Below are 24,533 nucleotides of genomic sequence, written 5' to 3'. Positions count from 1 at the left end.
GAGGTCACATTTAGACACAAAAACTTTTCTGTGATGTCACAATTCATGATAACTTTAAGACAAATCCTCCAAGTTCGTTCATTTAGGAGAGAGAATGCAAAATAAAGGGCCCATGAAATGCATTTTTCTGAGGAACATATTTTGTGCAACTTTCTACTCCTCTGAAATTTATAAAAACTCTTTGACATCCCTTTTTGGTTTATTTTGTTGAAAAGTGCACTTCTTTAAACATTTTGAAAACAATTCTGTGCTTTTCCTGTCAACTGAGGGCGCTGTTCATGTGATGTCATTTCAGGAAGACATTGTTCGGTTAAGGGCTTTTCTGTTCAAATATTGACCCAAAAATTTGCTCATTGAAAACATTTGTGAGTAAAGGTTGGTCATTGGCTTACTGTCTTGTACTGAAACAGGTCACTTTAGACCGACTTTCACCTGCTTCGCATCCGTGAAGCCTTGAGTTTTGAATTCATTCCTGCATTGCCTGGGGAGTAAACCTACCATCCCGGCCAAAATGGTTGGGGCATGTCCACACTATGAGCATACCCTCCCCAGTCCCCCGCTCCCCCGTGCAATGAGACACAACATTGGACGGGGGCCGGACGGTGGGGGCCCAGCAAGTTTTGGCCGGGATTGTAGAACGGAGTGGCATCTCCAACAGGAGAGGGGTGGAATGGTAATATCGTTCAAACCCACTGAGCTGTTATGGCTTCGAAAAGACTTTCATAACTTTCATAAACAGTTTTAGCTGACAAAATTTAAAGATACATACATGTAGGATCATTTGCTTTCTGTACTTTTTGTTTGTTTTTGGAAGCAACAAAATGGCTACAAATCTTTAGTAGGGTGCATAGCAACTAACCTGTGAAAGTGTTAGCACAGTGGCCACTAAACGTTTTGAGAAAACAGACAATTTGTTAGTCTCGTAACTGGATTTGTTAGTCTCGTAACTGGATTCCAGTGCTAATACACGTAAAAATGTGTGCCCAAAAACAACGTCGGTTGATGTTTTTTTCTCCGAACGATACAATTTCAGACATAATAATTTAACAGGGCATTATGGTGCCATCTCTATCTTCAATTTGAGCAAGGTTATCAAAGTTATAACCAATGTTCCTAAGTGTCTTTAAACTGAAATTAAAGCAACACTGTAAAAGTTAGCTGCAGATGGTTTCTAACTATGGCAGTTCAAATAACATATAGCCTGAGAATGTTGTGTAGCGGTTTGAGTTGCTGTGGACCTCGTTGCCTTGGTCAAGCTGCAGCCAGACCCGGTCGTCTTGCTCCATCTGAATGATCAAGCTGTTGCTGGCGGAGTCGTAAGCGTCGCTTGCGTCGTAGTCGTGCACCGACAGCAGCATCTCGTTGTTGTGCATCAGCTTGACGTAGGGGCTGTTGGTGGTGGAAGCCATGTGGACGTTGACCAGGAACATGTAGGCGCCGCGCGCGGGTGCCGTGTAGACCCCCGTGCCGGGGTCCAGGTGCCTGCCGATGTTGCTGAAGACGTGCTCGTACGGGATGACGACATCATGGTGCTTGGGCGCGACGATTGTGGTCATCCGGGCCGCGGAGAAGGCAGAAACGATCTTGGGAGGAGGTTCCGCGCTAGACGGCGGCGGCATTAGCAGGTTGGCTTCCAGCTCGGCAGGAGAACCTCTCTCCCCAGACCTCCCTTTTAAACCGGTGTATTCAGGACCGGACTCTCCCCGGCTGCCCTGAGGTCCCGTCTCCCCACGTTGCCCAGCATCGCCCTTTTGTCCCGGACTCCCCGGTACCCCGTTCATGCCATGGTTGCCAGGGATACCCGGCATGCCGGCTGACCCTGGGGTTCCGGGGGGTCCCGGGGGGCCAGGGGGGCCCTGCATGCAACAGGAACCGCAGTGTCCTTCGGGGCTGGCAGTGGGCGCCTCATCTGGGTTGATCAGCTTTGACATCGAAGATCGAGTCGGGTTGCGAGCCGAGACGACTCCATGTACCACGATCAAGAAGATAACAATACGTGTAATCTCCATTTCAAAGTCTCAGTTTGTTCAAGTTTGGTACAACAACAACAAAAACAAAATCCTCCGAAGTTTGCAGTGAATGTCAAGAAGTACTGTGCTGATATTTGGAGTGGGCTCTCAGGGATCGTTGAGCAACTTGCAGTTGGTAGCTTGGAAACTAGAAGTAGCTGTCTTGTGTTCGACCTACTTGGTGTGTTTTATCGCCGAGTGTTATGAACTCCTGTATGGGGACCACTTCACAAAGTCCAAGATTGGAACTCTGGGGAGGTTGCGCTCTTCAGTAGTCCATCAGTCGTATCGATGGGCCTAACAATTTGATCCTTGACCAGTTGTCCTTGGCTGTTGCACGTCCAGCTGTGAAGCAGATCACTCAAGTACTTGGCACTCTGTAGAAATGTCAGAAACAAACAAAGAAACAAAACATTTAGTAAAAAGCTATGAAATCATGATCAACTTGTTGGGGGAAAAAAGTATGCACATGAACATTGTTTCTGCTTACATGTATTTCATGAAATTGGCCCCGAAATGTAATGTATGTGCACATAAATGTCATCATCTGCATGTATACCTGTGGAAGTGCATGTAGAATGGTTTCTTTAACACTGATTGAAGTTTAGGATATTGTGTTCAGCTTTTATTTCTTACATGCATACTGTTTGTTTCCAAAGCATGCACTTTATTGTGGTTTCTTCCACTGTGAATGAAGTTCAGGATATCCTGTTTAACATGTATTGCATTACTCTTTCAAAAGTATGAAAGAACTCTTGAAAATGGGAGCGCCCTACCGGAGCCCTTTTTTTTTTCACCCCGAGTAATTGAACTGAATGATTCGGGCCCCCTAGAGGCAACAATGCCTGCCACTTATTCTTGCCTGGTCTGTCGTATTGTTGGCCATTGTCAGGACGTAACAATGCAAGTGGCCTTCGGGTGTAATGGGGATGGTCTTTTTTTTTTCTCTTCAACCAGTGCATTTTGGACGAACATTGAAGTTGCAAGGAAACATCAGAAATGCTGGCAGTGTTTTGTCCTACAAAAAGGCTCTCAACAGACCCACTTTTTCCCCAAATCGTAGCTGGCTGTGCTTTTTTCTTGTCTTCTTTCCCTGTTTTCATTCTTTGTTAAAGCGCCTTGTATCGTTTGGCACTCTGTAAATCCATTTATTATTATTATAAAAAAACAAGTTTTGAGTTGAGGGAAGGGCTTTCTACATTCTCTCTACAAGAATTGAAGATTTATGGCTGAATTTTGAGGTCTGATTAAGCCCTATTTAATACTCTTTGGGCATTTTTGCTGCATTTTTGCTGCTAGAGCCTTCCAGTGAATTCTCAAAACTCCTCCATTGTTGGTGAACCCAATGGCAACTTTTTGTACATTGAAAGTTTTGAAAGGTTGGCCCCTTGTGAAGTAACATACCAACAGAAATAGGGGCAGCTCCAGCATGATGAAAGGAAGTTCGTGACACAACAATGATATCTAATTAGTGATTCAGAATTGCGAAAGACGTGGCTATAACGTGGTCGAGCAGCACGCATGTATACTTTTGTTTTGTAAATGTGTCTTTGCCAGCCAGCCACATCGACCCCTATACATGTATGACCACGGAGCGCAGCCAGAGATCAAAAGTGTTTGATTTTTTTGGAGGGAGGAAAACCGGAGGGCCCGGAGAAAAATCCTTGTGGCACAGGAGAGAACCAACGCACGAATCTACTCACATGTGGTCCTAGCTGGGAACGAACCAGGGCCACAAGAGGTGAGAGGCGAGCGCTTTACACACTTGCCACCCATGTCACCCACTAATTGATTTGAGACTGGATGAACTTGTGATTGAGATGCATAAATTTTATGACTTTATGAATTACTTTGGTTAAAATTGAACCGCTTGCACGTACATACAAGCAACCGCAAGTCAAAGAACATTGGAACAAAATTGACATTGGCTGGCAGAATTCTGCAATTCCCCCCTGAACATCCAGAACTTTCTCAAAAGTGCCCGGAAACAGACAGACAACTTCCTTGTTTAGGCCAAAAAAAATAAATATTCGGTCTCTGGTCAGACCAAAGTTCCGGAATTGACGCGGCCACGCAGCTTTTTTTTTTTTTTTCCGCTGGTTTTTTTTTTCTTCAAGCTTGGATTGTACAGACAAGGTGGGGTACTATTTTGCTTTTTTGGTGTCCTCATGTACATTGGTGTCCTCCATAATTTTCCTTGGTGCTTTTGATCATTTGCCTTGGAGCAATTTCACATTCCTTGGTGCTCTTTGGTAAAAAAAAATTGAGGAGGTGCGGAAATAGAGGGCGCTGTTGGAGCTACCGCGGAACATTTTGGAGGAAAAAAAGATCGACGCGCATGATTAAAATCGACGCGCGCGCTGACCACAGACTGACTTATTTTTTTTTGGGCCTTACTGAAACATATTTTTTAAAATACACGTACGCAGAAGAATCAATCTTTTCGGTTGAGCAAGCACAGGAATTTTGCCCCACCTTCCTGCACGTAGACCCACAACAGCACTCACTGTTGAAGGAGGAATTATATTTTGGACAGTTTTTAGCCTAGGGTTCTTTAACGATGAATGATCACTGTCAGAGGTGAGCCGATACTGGGTCAAATGTTGGACAAAGTGCAGGAAGTTCACATGCGCGATTCAAAGGATAGCACTTTGAAAAATTGGACTATTGCAGTGACGCAGTGTAATTTTACATCACAAATCACATTAATACAATTCCGAGTATTGTCCAATAGTCATTTTCTTTCCATTCTGTGGCGTCACAAGCTGGGCCGATTATTGCAATTTCATGGAATGATTAATATTACATGTAGTCACATTACAAAAGGCACAATAGCTTACAAAGTGACATTTCTTTCCTTCACTGGCATGGTCTGACATATTTTTTTTAATTTTTTTTACAATTTTTCATTTTTTTCCTAAATCCACAAAAATTTGCTAAAAACCTGTCTACATTGATACAGGAATGTACATGTATCGACCCTTGACATCTGCATTGATAACTGTGACGAGGACATGATTTGTGAATGTGCACATTATTACCAGGAACACCGAGTTAAAATTGATCAAAAGCGGATACATTTTCCCATGCCTTACAAATGTACATTTCAGTGCCTGGCCACTGGCCAGCACCAAAAAAAACCCCCATAAATTAAAGGGAATGTACATGTACAACACTTGCTTTTGCTGCAATTTTCAGAAATAAATGGATTTGGAGGATTAGTATGTTATAGCAAATATTGTTAAACTGACTGGCTTCACGTTTTGGGTTCGGAGATGCTGGGAAATCCAAGAAAACCAACCATGTTCTTGTAGTCTGGTTCCCTAGACCCCACTTAAGATGAAACGGAGCAATTTATAGACTTTGTGGAATTGTAAGGTCAGAGAATCAGTCTAGCAGGCTTGTACCCCTTCACAGGTGTGTAATCAATTGCAAAGAAAATGCAGAAGAACTAAATGTGAAAAATTAGGAGCAGTTTTTAAAAGAGCCAGTTTTCTCCAACGCTGGTCAGCCGACCAGCGTTGGAAAATACAAGTTTTCACACCAGGAGCCACGATTTTACAGGATACTTTAGACTGTCATTCCCTAACAATCCAGTAAGATATTTCGAGATAATTTGATCATTTTTGTTTTTCGATGTTTGCAAATGTTGTATCTTCCCTTTAAACCATACCTGGAAAAAAAAAATCTCCAATTTAGGTTCTTATCTGGGGCCTTTCTTATATTAGAATCACCAATCAAACGCTGCCGACATACTGCGCTGCGTTTGATGTGTCAGTTCAAGTAACACTCTGACACTCATGAGCGACAGTTAAGAGACAGTTTCTTTGTTATTTGGACAAGTTCATTCGCATGCACACGTACGCAACTTCATTCAAGCAAGTCCATGAAGCAAAAATATTGGCACTTTTTATACCCAATTTGAAGTGGACAAACTGTGTTACACCGTGTAGGCAGTAGTGTTAACGCAAACTACCTTGGAATGTGCAAAATGCAGCACTTTCTTTTGCGGTATTTGTTCGATTCAAGACTGCATTGAGCTGTTACTTCTTGAAATGGGGCGTGAGGTGTTCCAATTTTGTTCTAGGTAGGAAGAATTGGGTTGTGTCTGAGTAATTGTTTCCTATCTATAGATAAGTCTTAGACAATAATAGACACAACAGCCATATCAGACAGAGCCTCAAGGTCTTTCCACACCATCCTCCTGCCTACCTTAGTTGAAATCACCATGGGTCCACTGCCTGTGAGCGGAGCCATGTCTAATCAAACACCAGGAGTGCATTCCTGTTGTTTCCAGAACTATGGCTATGACACAATAGCCGTAGTTTTGAAACCCATATCAGACAGGGCCTCAAGGTCTTTCCACACCATCCTCCTGCCTACCTTAGTTGAAATCACCATGGGTCCACTGCCTGTGAGCGGAGCCATGTCTAATCAAACACCAGGAGTGCATTCCTGTTGTTTCCAGAACTATGGCTATGACTCAATAGCCATAGTTTTGAAACCCATATCAGACAGAGCCTCAAGGTCTTTCCACACCATCCTCCTGCCTTTAGTTGAAATCACCATGGGTCCACTGCCTGTGAGCGGAGCCATGTCTAATCAAACACCAGGAGTGTGTTCCTGTTGTTTCCAGAACTATGGCTATGACTCAATAGCCATAGTTTTGAAACCCATATCAGACAGAGCCTCAAGGTCTTTCCACACCATTCTCCTGCCTACCCTCGCTGAAATCAACATGGGTCCACTGCCTGTGAGCGGAGCCATGTCTAGTAATCAAACACCAGTTGACAAAGCATACAGTTCACACAAAACAGTTTGAACACAGACAGATCTCACTGCAGATTTTGGATTTTCTGCCAAAGTAGAGCCCCCTTTCCTCCCAACCCTGGTTCTACCTGTAACAAACCCCTGGTTCAAACTGAGGTGAACTTCAACCTGGTTCTACTTCTAACTAGTCCTTGTTCTAACCTGGGCTGAAATGTCTCCTTGTTCAGCGCTTGACCCATGTTTGGATCCTTTGAGAGTGCAAGGGCTCCCCCTCCCCCTCCCCCAAACCACCCTTTGTCTGTGCCTCATACCCTGAAACAATTATTTTCATCAATCATTGAGCTTGTTCTGTCATTGCCAAAGACAGCGCCTTTTTGGGTGGTCTCGTAAAAAGCTACCATCTGAATTTTACTGGTGACAATTACAACTTCGCTTGGCGGTTAAGAAAACAAACTGAGACCCTTCCATCATGGTGAGAGACTCTTAAGAGTCTGCAAATTGAATTAAGCTTGATATTTTTCCAGCAGCATTTTTCGAATCACAGAAAAATTAAAGCTGAGATGCTACTGCTGTTCAGCTGTAGTTCTTGATTATTGAATAATAATAGTAGTGGAAATTTAATACAAGCAGTTTTGAGTAGAAATAATATTACAGTTTGAATTTGGATGCAGTACGGGTATAATCGGTCAGGAAAATAGCGGTACAAGCATGTACTTGTACGATTGATAACATTAGTTGTTTTTGAGAAAGTAAATTTAATACAGATTCAGCAACAATTTTCATAACTGTAAATGTAATTTTTTTTTTTTTAAAGAGGAAACAAAATCTTGATGCATTTTTCCATTTTTTTTGGGGGGGGGGGAGTGGGGTTGTTTGTTAGGAACTACTTCTAATCTGGAATTCATGCTCTGATATGTGAGGCGTTTGGGCAAAATGAGATGGAACCAGCACATGCCATATAGCGAAGAAATATGAAAAAAAAACAGACATTACTTGTTGACTGAACGTCCGATTGAAATTGAAGTGCAACAAACAGTATTGCAAGGAGGATTTGATTGTCATTCCCTAAGTCCCCACAAATCCTCACTTCGACCTCTGCCCAGTTCTGTCTCATTTTGCCAGAAAGGCTCACATACAAACAACTTTTAAATCCAAATTTCTCAGGGATTAAACGAGCAAAATCCCCAAATCCCCTAGATTTAACAAACTGTAGAAATTTGTTTCCTTTGTAGCGCATATCGCCAGAAAATCCACAGAATTTATGCATGAAATTGGCATGAAGAATGAGGCCAAGTAAAGAGCTATTAGCTGGCTGAGTGGTTTCGTTCTTCTCTCGGAATGGCCAACCTTTTCCCCGACACCCCCTAAGAATTCATTAAATCCATCACGGGTCAACTCTGACTCCCAAGCCATTAATTTCTCCAATTCAAGAGGGGCCCATACCCTCTGTAAATGAGGCTGAGTCCCAGTTAAAGGTAGAGTACGTCATTTGTCATTTGTGAATTTGTTTCGTTTCAAGTGCTCAAAATCTGAAGGAGGGTGCTTAACAACTACATGCAACCTGATGAAGTTTAAGCTCGGTGAATGCCGTGTATTCCAAGAAAACAACATTCTAGGATCTCGATTTCAATGCAAAAGTTGCCAAGTTTGAATTACGCCTGATATACATGAAAGCAGCATCTGGGACACGTTCTCATTCAGCCGATTGCAGCTCTACGCGATGTCACATACTGAACCGATGAATTGTAGCAACCGTGCGCATGTGCGTCGTGTCATCGCTTGCGCGCACCAGTCTTCGCATTAAAAACTAATTACTAACTAAACTTCCAAAAAAATGCGTCTTTAGAAGCATCCTTGGAAAGGACCTTCTTTTATTGTTTTCTTCAAAATGCCAGCATGCCAGAAAGAACAATTCCACAGGGAGTTTAGTGTCATTACTATCTTTAAAGCAAGGATGCTTTTCAACAATCATTTTGTCAGTTTTATTTTTGTTAGGTGCAAATGATGTAAATCTACCTTTTAATCAATCTGGAATGGTCTTATGGATACCTAATGCAGGTTTGCTTGAATACAAGTAGGCCTACCGTTGCTACTGTCAATCACCCAATTTGCCAAAAGAGTGAAGGAGAAAGGATTCAGAAAGCTTTTGGTTCTCCTATATAATTCCACTTCGAACTTTCCAAATGCAAACAAAAAGTGACTTTTGGACTGGAATGCAACTTTTATACCATCTCTAACTGTACATGACCCCAAGCCATGGCTGTCCGCACCTCGTTGACACCTCTAATCTTGACAGATTTCACTAAGTTGACCCCCTTGATCCCACTTGACAGTCAAAACCACCATCAGTCACCCTGAACTCACCCCCCCCCCCCACCCTCACTCAAAAGAAAAAATTCGGATGAAACAACCACATTGATGTCTCTGACCCAAATATCACCCTTTTTGTGGTTTATGGTTCACCCAGCTCTGAAAAAAAGACACTTTCATTTTCCACTTCACTCCACATACATGAATGCCAACTTGCCTGCTCTTTTAATTTGCCTTCCCTTCAGTCCTCATGTGAACACAATCAGTAGCATTCATGTGTCTAAAGTTAACATCGTTAGATGCCTTGACCCAATCAATGTTCATGTTCTAAATGTACCGGTATGCAACTTCAGTTTTCATGTTAACACTAAGTATACATGTAGTAGGCCTGTATATTGGTGTACATGTAGAGTCATTCATGTGCCTAAAGTAAACATGGCCAGCACTTGTATGCCAAGTCCCCATTAAAGGGAATGTACATCATTGGCTTTTGCTGTAATTTTCAGAAATGAACTATTTGAGGGGTTAGTATAATAGATCAAATATTGTTACACTGACATGTTTGAAGTTTTGTGTTCGAAAATGCTGGAAAAACCAAGAAAAACAAAAATGTTTAAGTAGTCTCGTTCCTTGACTCCACTAAAGATAAAATGGATCAATTTATAGATGCTGGAAAATTGTACATGTAGGGTAAGGGAACCAGTCTGGCTGGCCTGCACCCGTTCATGAACATGTAACCAATGGCAAACAAAATTTGGACTGAAAAAAAGTGTAAAGTTGGAGCAGTAGTTGAAAAATAGTTAGGTTTTTCCAAGGGTGGTCGGCCGACCACTGTTGGAAATGTATACAAAAATACCATTTTCTTGAAAATGACTTCATACCAGGTGCCATAATTGTACAAGATGCTTTAGACTGTCATTTACCAACATCCTAGTAAGGCATTTCGTAAAAACTTGGTAGTTTTATTTTTCGATGTTTGCAAATGTTGTATATTCCCTTTAACATTCATGTTCAGTGTATTGTCAGTTGATCCAGATCATGAGCAACACATATTAGCAGCTGTGAGCTACGTGACAGATGCCATGTATAACCAGTGAATAAAGAGTTATTCCCCACATACCATCTGTCATTCCTTTAAAAGGAGCTTTGGGGCAGTTTTTGTGGGATTTTCTTGCAGGACGATACATTTAATATTGTACAAGTGGTAAAAGTTAGCAAACTTTTACTGAAAAATAACTAACATTTGAGGTACATGCATGCACTTTTAAATATTCAGGAAGGAAAATATTGCCCAACATTTCTTTTTACCATTTTCCAGTGTGCACATCCCGCCCGCTTATTAGGTTAATTTGCATAAAAAATTCAACTTTTGCGAAATAAAACCTCATAGAAGATTTCTCTGAAAACTAGTTCACAGTAGTTTTAGTAATTTGAGTAAATATTTCCAACTTTTGCTAAAAACTCTCCCCCCAAAAAAAAGAACTAAAAAAAACTCCCTGAAAACTAGTTCATTGCAGTTTTAGTAATTTGAGTAAATATTTCCAACTTTCACTAAACACTCTCCAAAAAAAAACACTCCCCCCCCCCCGAAAAAAAAAATCCCTGAAAACTAGTTCACTGCAGTAATTTCAGTAAAAATTTTCCAGCTTTTGCCAAAAACCTCCTAAAAAACCTCCCTGAAAACTAGTTCACTGCAGGTTTGGTAATTTGAGAAAAAAATTTCAATCTTTAGCCCCCAAAACCTCCTCAAACCTCCTTGAACACTAGTTCATATCGGTAGTACTAGACAGCAAATTTGCGAGGCTTCAGGAAAGTTGCCTAAATTGGAGTTAGAGTTAATAGAGTTAAAGTCTAAAGCATCCTTTAAAGGCATGTCGTAAAAACTTGGTAGTTTTATTTTTCGATGTTTGCAAATGTTGTATATTCCCTTTAAGTTAACATTCATGTTCAGTGTATTGTCAGTTGATCCACATTCATGAGCAACACATATTAGCAGCTGTGAGCTACGTGACAGATGCCATGTGCATGGAACTCAGCCTATTGAATGCTATAGTATAACCAGCGAGTAAAGCCACCAAGATTGACTGAGTTATTCCCCACATACCATCTGTCATTCCCTTAAAAGGAGCTTTGGGGCAGTTTTTGTGGGATTTTCTTGCAGGACGATACATTGTACATTGTACATTGTACAAGTGGTAAAAGTTGGCAAAATGTTACTGCAAATAACCAATACATGTATCGGTATTTCAGGTACTCAGGTACATGCATGCACTTTTAATTTGTAAGGAAGGACAATATTGCCCAATTTCACCATTTTTCACCATTTTCCAGTGTGCACATCCCGTCCATTAATTGGGTTAATCAATTTGAGTGAAGTTTTTTCCAACTTTTTAGGCATGCACTTTTTAGGAATTAAGAAAACAACAGGAAATTCCAACTTTGTACAGTATTTTCCAATTTGTAATGGCATTCGTGAGAAGTGAAAATGAGGAAATCAGCGGATCCGAGGAAAAGTAGCATGCCTGAACTTTTGCCCCAAAAAGTCATTTTCAAACAACCTCAGAAACTAGTCCACAGAAGTTTTAGTAATTAACAATTCCAACTTTTGCAAAAAAGGCTCCTAAAATCTCCCAGAACACTAGTTCGTTGCAGTTGTAGACAACAGAGACTGATGATTTGTGAGGCTTCGGGGAAGTTTCCTAAATTGGAGGGTTGGAGGTAGAGTTAATTCTGCATCAATTTTTGGTCATACTTGGTTTTTATTGTTTTTGACGCTCAATGTTTGTTGGTTCTGATTAATACTAAATCTCAAGTCCATTTCACAAGTGCAAAGCGACAATTAAGCTTGTCTTCTAGATCTGCTGGGCCTAAGTTGATATTCAGTCTGAATCTTTCTCCAGACCCAGACCGGACATTCCATTGCATCTTTCAACACAGGCTTTTGGCCCAATTTGTTTGCCACTATTCTTGTCAAAACCCCAAAGAAGAAACAAGCAAGACTTAAAGAGGTGTTGACCTGGGATTTAATTGACCATATATAAAGGACATGACCCAAAAAAACTTGCCTGCAAGCACACAGGTTAGTTTTTAAGGAGGAATTTGTGCTGACGAATGAAAGATCATGACTGAGTGGATGCTTGCCGAAAAACAAAAGTGCCACAGATATATCTGTATAACTGGAATCTGGTCTAGTTTTGATGAGTGATGTTTTGTCCAAGCATGGTCATAAATTATGGTGCATGTAATATCTAGCAGTACTACAACTAGGGTCTAGTTCCATTTGCAAGGAGGACACTAGGGACTACATTTTGTGGCATTTTAGCACTCAGTGGGTTGCAAACAAGCTGTATATTTGTCTCCACTGAATTCTGAAGGGGGGGCACAAGCTTTGCTACTGGTTAGAGTCTGATACTGTAGGATCTGACAGAATTACATGTAAATAGTTTTGCCATTTTTAAACCTAAAAAATGCTTTGAAACTGAAAAATATTTTAAACAAAATAGTGGCTATGGATTAGTCAAGGAGATGAAGCGGTAAACTGGAGCTCGTCAGGAATTTGTCAAAGATAAATTGTTCCAGAGAGTAGATCCAAGTTTCAACAGAAACATTTTGGCTCAGCAAATCAGAGCGCTGAGCAGAAACTTCTGGTGAACACCAGTGACAAGCAATGCTGATTATGCAGCAACTTAGCTGGTAACCCATTCTACCTTTAATCTAGTTTTTCACAGAGCAGGTGTGTTTTCTTAGCAACGCTCTGTAAATTTGGCGCCAAAACGGACTCCACTTTTAACCCGTCTCCAATTCTCATTCCCCAGAGTCCCAACAAATGCCAAAGAGAAATACTGCCGGGATCATAAAAAGTCAGCCCGCTTCACCATCTTTCAATAATCCCTGCCTTTCTTTTCTTCCTACCCTAGTTTTTCCCTCTTTCCTCCCACTTTCCCTCTGTTTATTTAGACCCACTTGACCCAATCTTGAGGTGACACCCCACCAGGCCACGGGACAATCATGCCCAGTTCGCCTGGGTGTTGATCCAGCAGTTTTTTCTGAGGCTTCTGTACTTAAACAGCTTCCATAACAGTCTTAATTGATGTGCATGCAATCTCCTTTTCCTCCCAAACTCTTTGGATTGGGTGTCATGTCGTACAGAAACCCTATCCAAACCACTTATCCTAGCTGTAAGAAGGAGCTGGGTGTCAACAGGTACAGGCATATCAGTTAACTTCCAAAATACAAACGAAGCAGTCATTCCCTGTTCATTCTTACGTTTCATATACACAATGTAGGAATAAAACAGACTTCGTGTAGGTTTATGAGGCCTTGCTTGCTTGTGTTTGGGTTATCCTTAGCTAGTAGTAGGAGCCGCATGTCAACTGGTACTACAGGCATATCAGTTGATTTTCAAAATCAAATCTTCCGCACACGGTATTTCTTTGATATTATTTGATATTCTGATGAGCAGGTAAAAGGAAATACAGACGCATTGAAGGTTTATTGAGTGCCAAAGTCTGATGTCAGATGTTTTTGTTCTGGTTCGCGCGCCCATGTCTTCACACACTTAAACCATGCACGTCAACCAGAATATGCAGCACACTTCGGTACTCAATGGGCCCTTGCATGTTTGGGTAGAAAGTGAGACTAAAGTGGCAGGCTTGGACCATTCAACTATGCTTAGCAATATATGTGTTTAGCGAAATTACAAAAAGGTAATTAGCTCAGCAAAGAGTCTTTGAGAGTCTCAGCATTTCATGCCGATACGGCTTTCAATATGTTACATGTACATTGTACATATATTCCGTTATGTGCTGCCTGCCGAAGTCAGATAATTTGGACTTGGCCATACTTTTGCAGTTTGTACCCACCAGGGGATTCCATGCAAAGAGTAGATTTTTTTTAAGCAAGCACTTAAATTGTCCTTGGATTACTTGATTTCCTTCCTTTTAACCTCTTACTTAAGCCTATACGCCATAAAAAACTTAAGAAAATGCTGTACAAAATGTTGTAAACCTTGGAATTTCCTCTTTTTTTGTGGTTTGTTTCTAAGTTGCAAGCCTGTTGAAGAATAGTCCCATGTACCAATTAAAGGGGAAAAGAATTGGATTTATTTTTATTTTTTTGGAGGGGGGAGGCCCCAGAAATGGCCGAGTCCTAAAATTCCAGAGGCATATGTAGAGGTCTGTAATGTGTTCTCAATAATTCAAACTGACCATTTTGACATGAACCCAGACACCTTGCAGCCTGGTCACAGCATGTTATAATGTGCCAGCAGGCTTGGGAGGGAGGGAGGGGGGGGGATTCAGGCACTTTCTGCCTGTGAAAACAATCACTATGATTGGTCTGCCAAAAGTGTGAAACCGACTATTAGTGCCACCAGAGACTTCTGATTTCAATTTCCACGATTTGTAATGTTTTACATAAAAATAAGACATGATCGCCCTGCAACCTTATCTTCTTCAGAACCTTCTCTTCTCCAAAATCTTCTCTTCTTTAAAACGTCTAGTCTCATCTGTTCCTCCTTTTTTCATTGTCATGAACAGCAGTGGCAACAGATGCTACTTCGTACATATTGCTAAGCTATTCATGATTTTCTGTAAAAGGATAAACACCAGCCGAAACTTTGTACGGTATACTCCCCGGCAATTTTCATTACACCTGATTTCATCAGCCCCCCTATTGTGAGTTTTCTTTGGTATTCCAACCAAAACACAAAATAGTTCGGCCCTTCAGAAGAACTGCCCTATTCTGGCAGCCCACCCAGGCATGGAGTTGGGTTGGGGGGAAGCATTGGGAGCCTGAGGGTACCATTATCAATACCCCTTGTTGACATAATTTTTTCGTCATAGGTTATTGATCCCTGGGGCTGCCACAGATGACCTGTCAGCCACAGTCAGCGCTAGAGCCCTTGACTCCAACGGACAGTGTTAGGAAAATTAACCCGTGGAGTTTGGATTCTTGAGTGAACGTTCCCCATTGACCACAGCTTTTGGTAGATGTAAAAAAAACAAAAAAAACAAGAAAGTCCTCTTCAGCCATTAATCATTCTCTGAAAACTGACCATTCAAGGAAATGTGTTTTTTTTGTAAAAAAATGGGATCCTTGAATTTCCAAGTCGCTTTTCTGTCTGCATTGCCATGTCAACTCACGTTCCATGGGTGTTTTGGCGTGTTTTTTTTTTTAATCTCCCTTATTCAAATGCAAAACTGTTCATGTTTTCTCAAGGGAGTGGGGGTCATACTTCATGTATGTACATGTGTAGATGTAAATTATCCAAAGGGAGTTTGATGTCATAAAAGGGCCCATGTAATGTAATTTTTTATGCAGTTCTTGAAAATGCACCTTTATTTTCCATTCAACTTCATGTTCCTTTTTCATTTTGCAATTTTCAAGGGTATTTTGGTGCCTTTTTTGGTAATGAACTTTATGCTAATGAAACTTCCCACATTCATGAGCAAAAGTGTGATGCAATTTTAGGCATAAACCTCAATTGTTATAGCTATTTCAGCAGCAAAAGTTGCCAGAATTTTGGATGTTTTGCTGTGGTTTTCTTTTCTTTGGTGATTGGTTGTTGTGTCAGTACATGGCATGTACCGGTATAAGCCAGTTAGCAAACTTTTCTCACAAATGTTTTTAATGAGCATTTTTTTTTTTTTTAGTTCACAATTTGAACGCAAAACCCCTAAACTGAACAGTGTCTTCCCAAAATGACATCAGAGCATCAGCGCCCTCAGTTGTCCGGAAAAGCATCGAAAGTTTTAAATGTTTTGAAGAAGTGCACTTTTCAATAAAATTTACCAAAAAGGGATGTCAAATATATGTAGACGCAAAGATTTTGAGGTGTTTGGATCGTACGGACGATGGATAAACACGCAGGGAGTGCCTTGCATTGAGGTCGAGTGAAAAGGAATCCCGCGCCGCATTCCGTTCTTGTCAAAATGTTCCCAGCGTGAACTGGTTAAGAGGAGTAGAAAGTTGCACAAAATTATGTTCCTGAGTAAAATTCATGCCATGCGCCCTTTAAACATTGGCTGCACAATTTGCCCAAGTTATGTGTTCAAGTTTGGCAAGTTGGCAGCGTAAAACTTTCCATGGCCCCACACATTTTCCTATTAGTGTTTGCTTTCCTGACTAGCACGTGCCTGCCTCTAGGTATGAACTTCATTGTTAACGCCATTCTTCATGCAGCCCAATAGTTCCCTGATTTTGTTTTCATTGAATTGAGCTACGTTTGCAACAAACTGGCCCCCCCAAAAAGTATCTGGTTTCTGGTATGCGCACGTTGCCGTAGCCATGCGCGTCGGCAAAATTAAAAAGTCTTTTTTTTCAATGTAAGATGATGTCTCAAAACCGCCAAACTCACTGGTTTGACTGGAATCCTGCTGCTGCACAATTTTTAACATGTTTTTTGATTGGGTTACGATCGAGTAAAAGCTTTATGTGGCCACTCTGGGCTCCCATTCATTTTGCACTAAATTTAGTCGGCCAGCATAAATTTGCAGTCATCAGCCTACATTTGAAGGGAAAAAAAAGTCACAAAAAAAAGCCACGTTGCCGCACCACTTTTGGGACAAGCTCCATACCAGAAACCGGAGTCTTTTTTTTTTGGGCCTTATCTAGTAACTTCACTTCGATCTGTGCTGCCCGTAACAATGGACGTTTGTTCGCAGCGACACAAATTGTATCCTGATAGACAAACAACAAACGTTCTTTTGACTTATTGCCAGTCGATTTGGAAAAAAAGGGGACATTCTTTCTTGGAATCTGTACACACCTAGCGCCAAACAATCCCCATCTGTGCATACCAGACATACTACAGAATGTAAAAATAAAACCTTTGAATTAAATTTCACCTAGCATTGAACTTACCAAAAGAGTTTCCCCCCTAGCAGACAAAACAACTTTTGCCAAAAAAAAAAAAATCCTGCCGATCACAAACACATTCAAGGCAGCCGTTAATTTGTTTCAGCTGCCTCCATTAATAACCATCGGAACAAGACCAGCTGTTAAAACGGATGTCAGCGTTTAATCTCCCGCAAGCTTCTAATTTGAAAACAAAGTTTTCTTTGGTTTTTTCCTCAAATTAATTGAGTCCCTGTGAACTACATGTACATGTAATGTTGCTGTGGGGAAGGACATGTCCTGCAAATTGCCAGTCACAGCTTCAAGGTCCTTGATCTCTAATTAATTGCTTTTAAGACTAATATAGCTTAAAATCTGTTCATTTCAACTGCCACATTTTATTGGCTTGGCACTGTAAGTGTAACTGCTATCAACTTTTAACTCCTCAAGTTCAGGCATTTTGGGAAGAAAGTGAAGGAGCAGGTAGCGAATCCTTTGAAACATACACACATGTTCACCCACTGTGCAGGAAACCAATCGGCCATTCTTTGTACATTGTACTTCTGTCTTAAAGGAGTTGCATATAAGCCCCCAATGTCTACATAAGGCACAAGTGATTTGCGTTTGCATGCATTTGCCTTAAAACTCGTACGGCTTTCAAAATTCATAACGCTTCAGTATTCACTTAAACTTAGAGGCAATGTCCCATGTTAACTGCATGGTTATTTAACAACGGGACTTTACTGCACGTGGACTGCATTAGAAGGTGTATTGGCTTAAAATCAACACCTTCTAATTATGCAAGTCACATACATTGTACTGTAGAGTGAAATTCAGGATTTATGCATGTCTCAGCTAAAAGGCCAAATACTGCACTTGTAGGGTAAGGGTTAATCCTACAAATCCACCCAAACCTCCTACCGGTACTGGGCCTTTGAGGGATCCAGGCCGGTTGTGGTTATAATCTTTACAGAACCACACATACATCTACCGGTATGAATGTAACCTGTTATCACAAAATGAGCTTAAAGTCGGACTTTAAGAATTGAGATATTTATACATCATTTTTCCTGCAGAACAAGAGCTTTCCAGTGGTATCGAGTTCTGAAGTTACGGAAATATACGGGTAGACCACTTGTACTTGAAGTGGCAAAACGGATTCTTGAGAAAATGGCATTTAAATATATCTTGCAGTTGTGTTACAGTGAATGAACAGTCAACTTAAAATGGAATGAAATAGGTTTTAAAGATGTTTGAAAGAATCAAACAAAATTGGAGAAAGGTAGCACAGGACTTACAGATTAAGATTCACCTGGGAAAAAAAAAAAAACGGGGAAACTAACAACCACCCCTTGAAATTTTGGCTTTGCCCCACTGTACTGCAAAATGGCAATTTCCAACTTTAAGCTCATTTCTCTGTGACCGGTCACATATCATGGAATCAGATATTTTGTTTGCTGAACCATACATGCACGTGTACATGTATATGTGTGTATATAAGTCAGAAAAGAGATTTATATGTATTGTCCTGTATAATATATCACTGCACACTTCCTCTTATTATATTTCTTTATTACCTCGCCATGCAAACCTTCAAATCTTTCGTATTAATCATTCGTAACATTTTGTGTGCTCCAATTCTTTCTATACCCTAACCCTGCAACCCATAGCTGCAGTTATTTCAACAAATGCTATCAGATCTGGATGAGATCAAGCATATCGCTATTTAAGGCATATCAATCATGAAATCTATGGGTCATAGAAGTGTCGAAACATCCAATATTTCGGTCCATTTGAGATTGCAATCACTTTCTATTTCTGTCAGTCTGATGCCTTGCAAAAATTCCCCTTTTCTTTTATTTTGTTTCCCCACCCATCAGCATTAATATCTCCCTTTTTTCCCCCTTTAAAACCTTGCCTTAACATTTAAATTCCATGTTAGTCACGTCTCCTTTCAGGATCCATACTTTCCCCACCTATTTTAATGTTTCCACCCAAGAGAACATTTGAATAGTATTATCATCCTCTCCAGACTCCGATGTTGAAGGACCGATCGCCCTCAGAAATTACCTCCAACACTGGCTGCAAAACGAGTGGCTTGTGATAAGGATTTTTTTTTTTCCATCAGGCAATGTGACCTGAGATAAGCATTATCGTAATGTTCACATTTTCCAAAGAATAGGACTATATGGTACATGTAACTACAGGGCGAGTAAAAAAAAAAAAAAACCCAAATGTCAAGACTATTGTTTTAGTGACGTTCTGCATGTAGCACCTTCAAAATCTAGGATATGAAAGCCCAATTCATAAGCTTTCTTTTAGTAAGTCATAAAGCAGATGACTCCTGAAGTACATGTGTAACTGAGCTATCTTGAAGTTACACCTGCTGACTTCAAGAAGCCACTATCAGGCCCTCCAGTTTGCAAATGAATCTACCTTTTTTTCCAACTTTTACTAAGCTTAAGAATCATTCCTAACTAATTATAGCCCCTCAAAAACCGCAGAGCAATCACGAGGGGAATTCCTTTCCAGCCCGTGGCAAACCCAGGCCTTCCGATCGTTTCCTATCAGGGCTCTCCTTCTTGAGTCATGTGAGACTGGGTATGGAAACGAAGGGACTTCCTAAAGTGGAAATGTAGCTCAGCTGGCCGGAGTGTATAGGAGCCTGGTAGGGCGTTGCCAAAAATAAAGATCAGCTGGAAGAACAGTATGTCCCATGTGGGATGAGAGTTGGGGGGGGGGGGGGCAGGGATGGTGGGAAGGGTGGACACACACCACTCCTGTTGAACATGTGGTTATCCAGCTAGCATTAAAGACAGCTTAACCATTATCAAAGAGGCTTTGTTTGCTCGTAGAGAAACTTGTACAATTTGTTCCCAGCAATCCAGATGAGAAATCAGAACAACCGGCTGCCAATCAGATGTCATAGTGAGGCAGATAAGGGAAATATAACGGGGGAACTGTGCCTTAATTTAGCACACAGTCAGAGTATGTCATGACATGCATGAGAAAGATATCGCAAATTTGTCCCTTGGAAAAAAAATGTAGGTAGAATAACAGGCAATTTTCAAAATTTTCAAAATAGCTGCCATTGCTTGTTATTTTGCTACCTACATTTTTTCAAGAGCAAATCTGTGATGGCCCTATAGCCAGATGTCTTTCTCAAGACATACGCAAACTGTGTGCCAAATTCCATGCTTGTATCATCACAAGGCACAATTCCATCACCTATATCTGCCATACTATCATCACCCTTGCAGACTGTTCCATTTAAAAATGGTCAGCAGAAACACATAGGAACATGCACGTATGTCGTCACCCTGATTCAGCGACAGTTTCTCTAGTCACGGTAATTTTGCTCGGAAGCCTGGGTTTGGATTTTTGGACTAGTGTACCATCTAGAAACATTTCTGTTTAAAGTGCTGTTGAGTGATGTTACCTGTAGGAGTAAAATAAACCAAATCCAGGACAAACTTCTAAAACAATTGAAACTTTTGTAACAGAGGCCGTGAAATCAATCTTCCAACAACAAAAAATCCCTCAAAGAGCGAAACCCACTTTTGAGAGCAATTTTCACCTACTTGTTGAGCATACCCGGTATTTCAAAAATTCAATGTAATGGTATTAAAATATTGATCTTTGAAAATACATTGTAAGTGACGAAAAATTGATTGCAAATGCATTTCTTCGTGTAGTTTAAAAATTTCATGTGCCAAACCTGTTTGTCCACGGACGGCTTTATTCCATCCGCTTGACTATTAGCTCCGGAGCTTGATTTGATGACAAACACACACAACACTAGACTTACACGTGGACAACAGTGATTTCGGTGACTTGTATTCAAATTAGCAAAATAACACTATCCTGGCAATTTTTTAAAAGATTTTTTCACCACATAATAGTTGAAGAGCCATACTTCGCTGCATTATAAAAAATCAGTTCAAATAAGTTAAGTAAGTAGGTTAAAATTCCTGTCAAAACTGGGTTTCCTTCTCTTTGCACCATCCTGTAGAAGTCTGCCTAGCTATAGTCAACATGTTTAAGACATTATTCCAATTAGACTGGGATATATCTGACTTTCACTGTTGAGCCACCCAGTACAAGGTTCATCAAAAAGTCAAGTAAACTCACTGCTTAATTAAATTAAACTAAAAACCTTTTTTTTTTAAGGGTCTCCTCAAGCAGTGGGCCGGGACCCTCGTGTTTCTAGAGGAAATTAAATTGGGAGGATGTTGTCTGTGCAAGGTGCTAGATCTCATCTCACATTGCCAGAGGGCCTCACATTCCCTATCAGGAAGCATCAACGTTGACAGACAGAGTGGAGAATTAAAAGGCCAATAATTTTCCTCGTTATAATTAGTTGCGGGTGAAAACTATTGATTAGTATTTTTCCCACGGGCTTGAGCTGCTGGTTGGTGGGTGGGTGGGTTGGTTGGTGGACAGTTTACTCGGCCATATATTGTATTCATGCAACTCAAGTATTACAGCTTTGCTTCCGAAGACCGGTTTTGATAACACTGATGCGCATGCGTCTAATTTGCATATTTTTGCATATTAGATCACGCCCCATTCATTTTCGTTTTCTGTACTCTCGAGGTACCGGTACGGCCCGGGTGCGCGCACAGACGGTACGGTAAGCTGTCTTCACACGTTACCCAGCCTCCGTGGGTTGTGCCACTGGGTACGTGTTATTTAACAATTGTTGACTGCTGTGATGTGGGATATGCCTTTTTTAACACCTGAGGGGTGCATAACGCTATGCGCCCCGAGGAGGTTAAAAATGGCATACATATCAGCAATTGTTTTGCTACATGTACATTGAGCCAATAAGCCAAAAGGATGAGTGGTTGCTATTTACTGGTACTATGCAATATATAAATGAAATCAGTGCGGTGAAACTCTTGATAACTGCAGGCTTTCCTTGAGCGGTTGCGCATATTGCACGAGTTTTCAGTCTCGACATGCGAGAAGGTTCTACACAGGCGTGCAGGCAACACGCATTAATTGTACCGGGTACATGAGGTTAACCATTGCACATACAATGTAGGCATTTTTACAGACTGGACACGTGGCCCTTCTCGACCAATGAAATTACAGTATCCAAGCACATGATATAACAATACTATTTATAAATTTATAAAAGTTTGCCCCTGCCAGCTGGAAGACTCTAAACTCTCCCGTTAATTAACCTCCCCCTCTCTGAATATTTCTTGCAACATTACTGTTCTTTTATAGGGGACATTTTGTTTGCAAACAGGAGAAATCGCTGATATAACAATTAATTTTTTTTATGTTGATTCAAGGCAGTTCCTACAGTGTTATCAATTTGTAAGTAAAATTTTTCTGTGAAGTATGTACACACATCGTATTTTTTTTAACATATTTTTTTTTTATTTGTCTGTTATTTTTGGTATTGTATTCTACTCTTTTTTTTTAGGAAACTTCAACAACCAACCGCCCTTAAATCCCCTGCCTCTGCTTATATCTGGATCACACAAATTCCACATAGATTACCTATGACTCAATAGTGTTGAAAAGCCAATCTCCATCTACGTGTTGGCTCGCATTATGAAGCCCGGCACGTGTACAGTACCTGGTAGTTCATGCTATCCAGGTTTAGCTTTTTGTGTGCCCGCGTTAACTGTATGTCACATACACATTTTCAATCAATCACTGCCAATCCCATAGAGTTTTATCTACCGGGCGGGCGGCATGAACCTGAAAATGAACCGCAGATGGCATACGGCGTAAACAGCTAAACATCAGAGATTTTGAAAAAGTCAGTGGAACTTACATGTAATTCAACAATGAACAAATAGAAGAGAAAAAATCAGTGGAACTTCAACAATGAACAAATAGAAGAGAAAAAGCCATGTTGATGGTAAACATCTTTATGTTGTGACTGAAATATCCAACCCCACACCTATAATTGCGTGTAAGTTGTGAGAAATACATTTAAGTATTGCCTCAAAAATCAGATAAATGATTAAATGTGAGGCGTTCTGGCAGAATGAGACAGAACTGGTCAGAGGTTGAAATGAGGGTTTGCGGGTTTTATATGAAAGAGAATAAAATTCTTCTTACAGTTATACAATACTCAGGCATGCAACTGTACTTTCACACAAAAAAAGGAAATTCCAAAATTCAGAAGACTTTGTACAGTGTTTTTCTATTTTGAATGGCTGAAATGGGAATAAAAAAAAGAGGAAATCAGCTGATCCGAGGAAAAGTTGCATGCCTGGACACTGTTTGTTCCACTTCAATCAGACATTCCATTGACAAGTTGGGGCTGTTTATAGCTTTGCATTTACATGTATCGACATGTCAAAAAGTAAAATACTGAGAAAAAGGCCTTTAAAGTAGTTGAGTTTTGTATGCGTGAAAGTGAAAGATGCCAATCGTTTTCCTTAAAAAACTTTTATTCCATGATTTTTATACTATTTCTTGAAAAATGTGTAGTAGACATGTCAAAGATTACATGTACATACATCAATAAATCTGAAAATCAGATAAAAAATACCCCCATTTCTTTTTTGGGGGCATTTTTCTCCACTACAGCCCATGCCCAGTTTAGTCTCATTTTTCAATAACGCCTTACAAATACTAAAACTTTGGTACTGTAATAATGCAGTTTTTCACTTTGAAGTTCTTATTTTCAGACATTTGTATCAGATTTTCTAGTTTCTGAAACCAAATTGTAGCCCCCGCACCAAATTGTCTTTTGTATTCCTTATCAATAAAATTGCTGGGGTTGAACAATAATTTCCCCTAAAAAAATGTCAAACAAATCCAATTATTCTCTTGTAAAAAGACTCTTCAAACTTATTGCATACATTTGGTTTATTCATTTCTTAGTCATGTCACAGATGTCCGGAGGTATGTTTTAAAGAAAGGTATAATCAGATGAAATTTAAAAAAAAATCACTCCAACTTGATGATCCTAATCAGTTAACGCACTGAAACAGATTCCCCACAAATAAACCTACGTACCTTCTAACAGCAAGCAAATAATTCCACTTTCCAGAAGTCCTGCTGAACTGAAAAAAAAATCCCAAGCTCCCTCCTCAAAAGAACTTTCTGTACTTTCACCAAAAAGTTTGACCAGCAGACAGAATCCTGTCATGGGACAGAGGAATAGTATCTTTCCCAAGTTCAATTCAGCCCGGCTCACTCTGTTCTGTGACTGGCTTCAGTCTCTAGCACAAAGTTTTATTCAGTCGGCACTGGCCTTTATTGTCACTCATTGGAGTGTAATCGACCAATGAAAAGGCTGCTTTCTTAAGGGGAGGCCTCTTTTTGGTGGTGTGGTGCTAAAAAAAAGTTTTGTTATGTGGGCCAGCATGATCAAGTTCAATCTCTGGCCTTGATGTTTTTGGGGTTTTTTAACTCTGTGTGATATAAAATGAAAATCTGAAGGAACTATGTATTGTAAGACGTTTTTTAGGAAAGTAAAAGTTAGTTCTGAGGTTGTAAACAATGAGATCATGTGACCAACTGCAAGACTGTTGTGGTCGTATTCGAAACGATTTCTTAACACATAATGAGGTGACAGCAGCATGGGTTGAATTAACTATTTATTAGGCCGAGTAAAAATTATAAGTAGTTTCC

At 40.4% G+C, this 24,533-nt stretch overlaps 1 protein-coding gene across 1 annotated transcript; it reads right to left on the bottom strand.

Moving 5' to 3' along the window:
• Positions 1-320: 320 nt before the first annotated feature.
• LOC119746484 (complement C1q tumor necrosis factor-related protein 3-like) lies at positions 321-24,137 on the bottom strand. The gene is made up of 2 exons (XM_038223453.1): positions 23,916-24,137; positions 321-2,386 (listed from the first exon to the last, which is right to left on the bottom strand). Exon 2 carries the CDS (start codon positions 2,007-2,009, stop codon positions 1,176-1,178), a length of 834 nt encoding a protein of 277 aa, XP_038079381.1. The 5' UTR covers positions 2,010-2,386; positions 23,916-24,137; the 3' UTR covers positions 321-1,175.
• Positions 24,138-24,533: the final 396 nt, after the last annotated feature.

This window comes from Patiria miniata, unplaced genomic scaffold (genome assembly GCF_015706575.1).
Source record: "Patiria miniata isolate m_02_andy unplaced genomic scaffold, ASM1570657v1 HiC_scaffold_7, whole genome shotgun sequence".
Taxonomy (NCBI): domain Eukaryota; kingdom Metazoa; phylum Echinodermata; class Asteroidea; order Valvatida; family Asterinidae; genus Patiria; species Patiria miniata.
The sequence above is the reverse complement of the archived record's forward strand: the minus strand, read 5'-3'. Positions and strand labels throughout refer to the sequence as shown.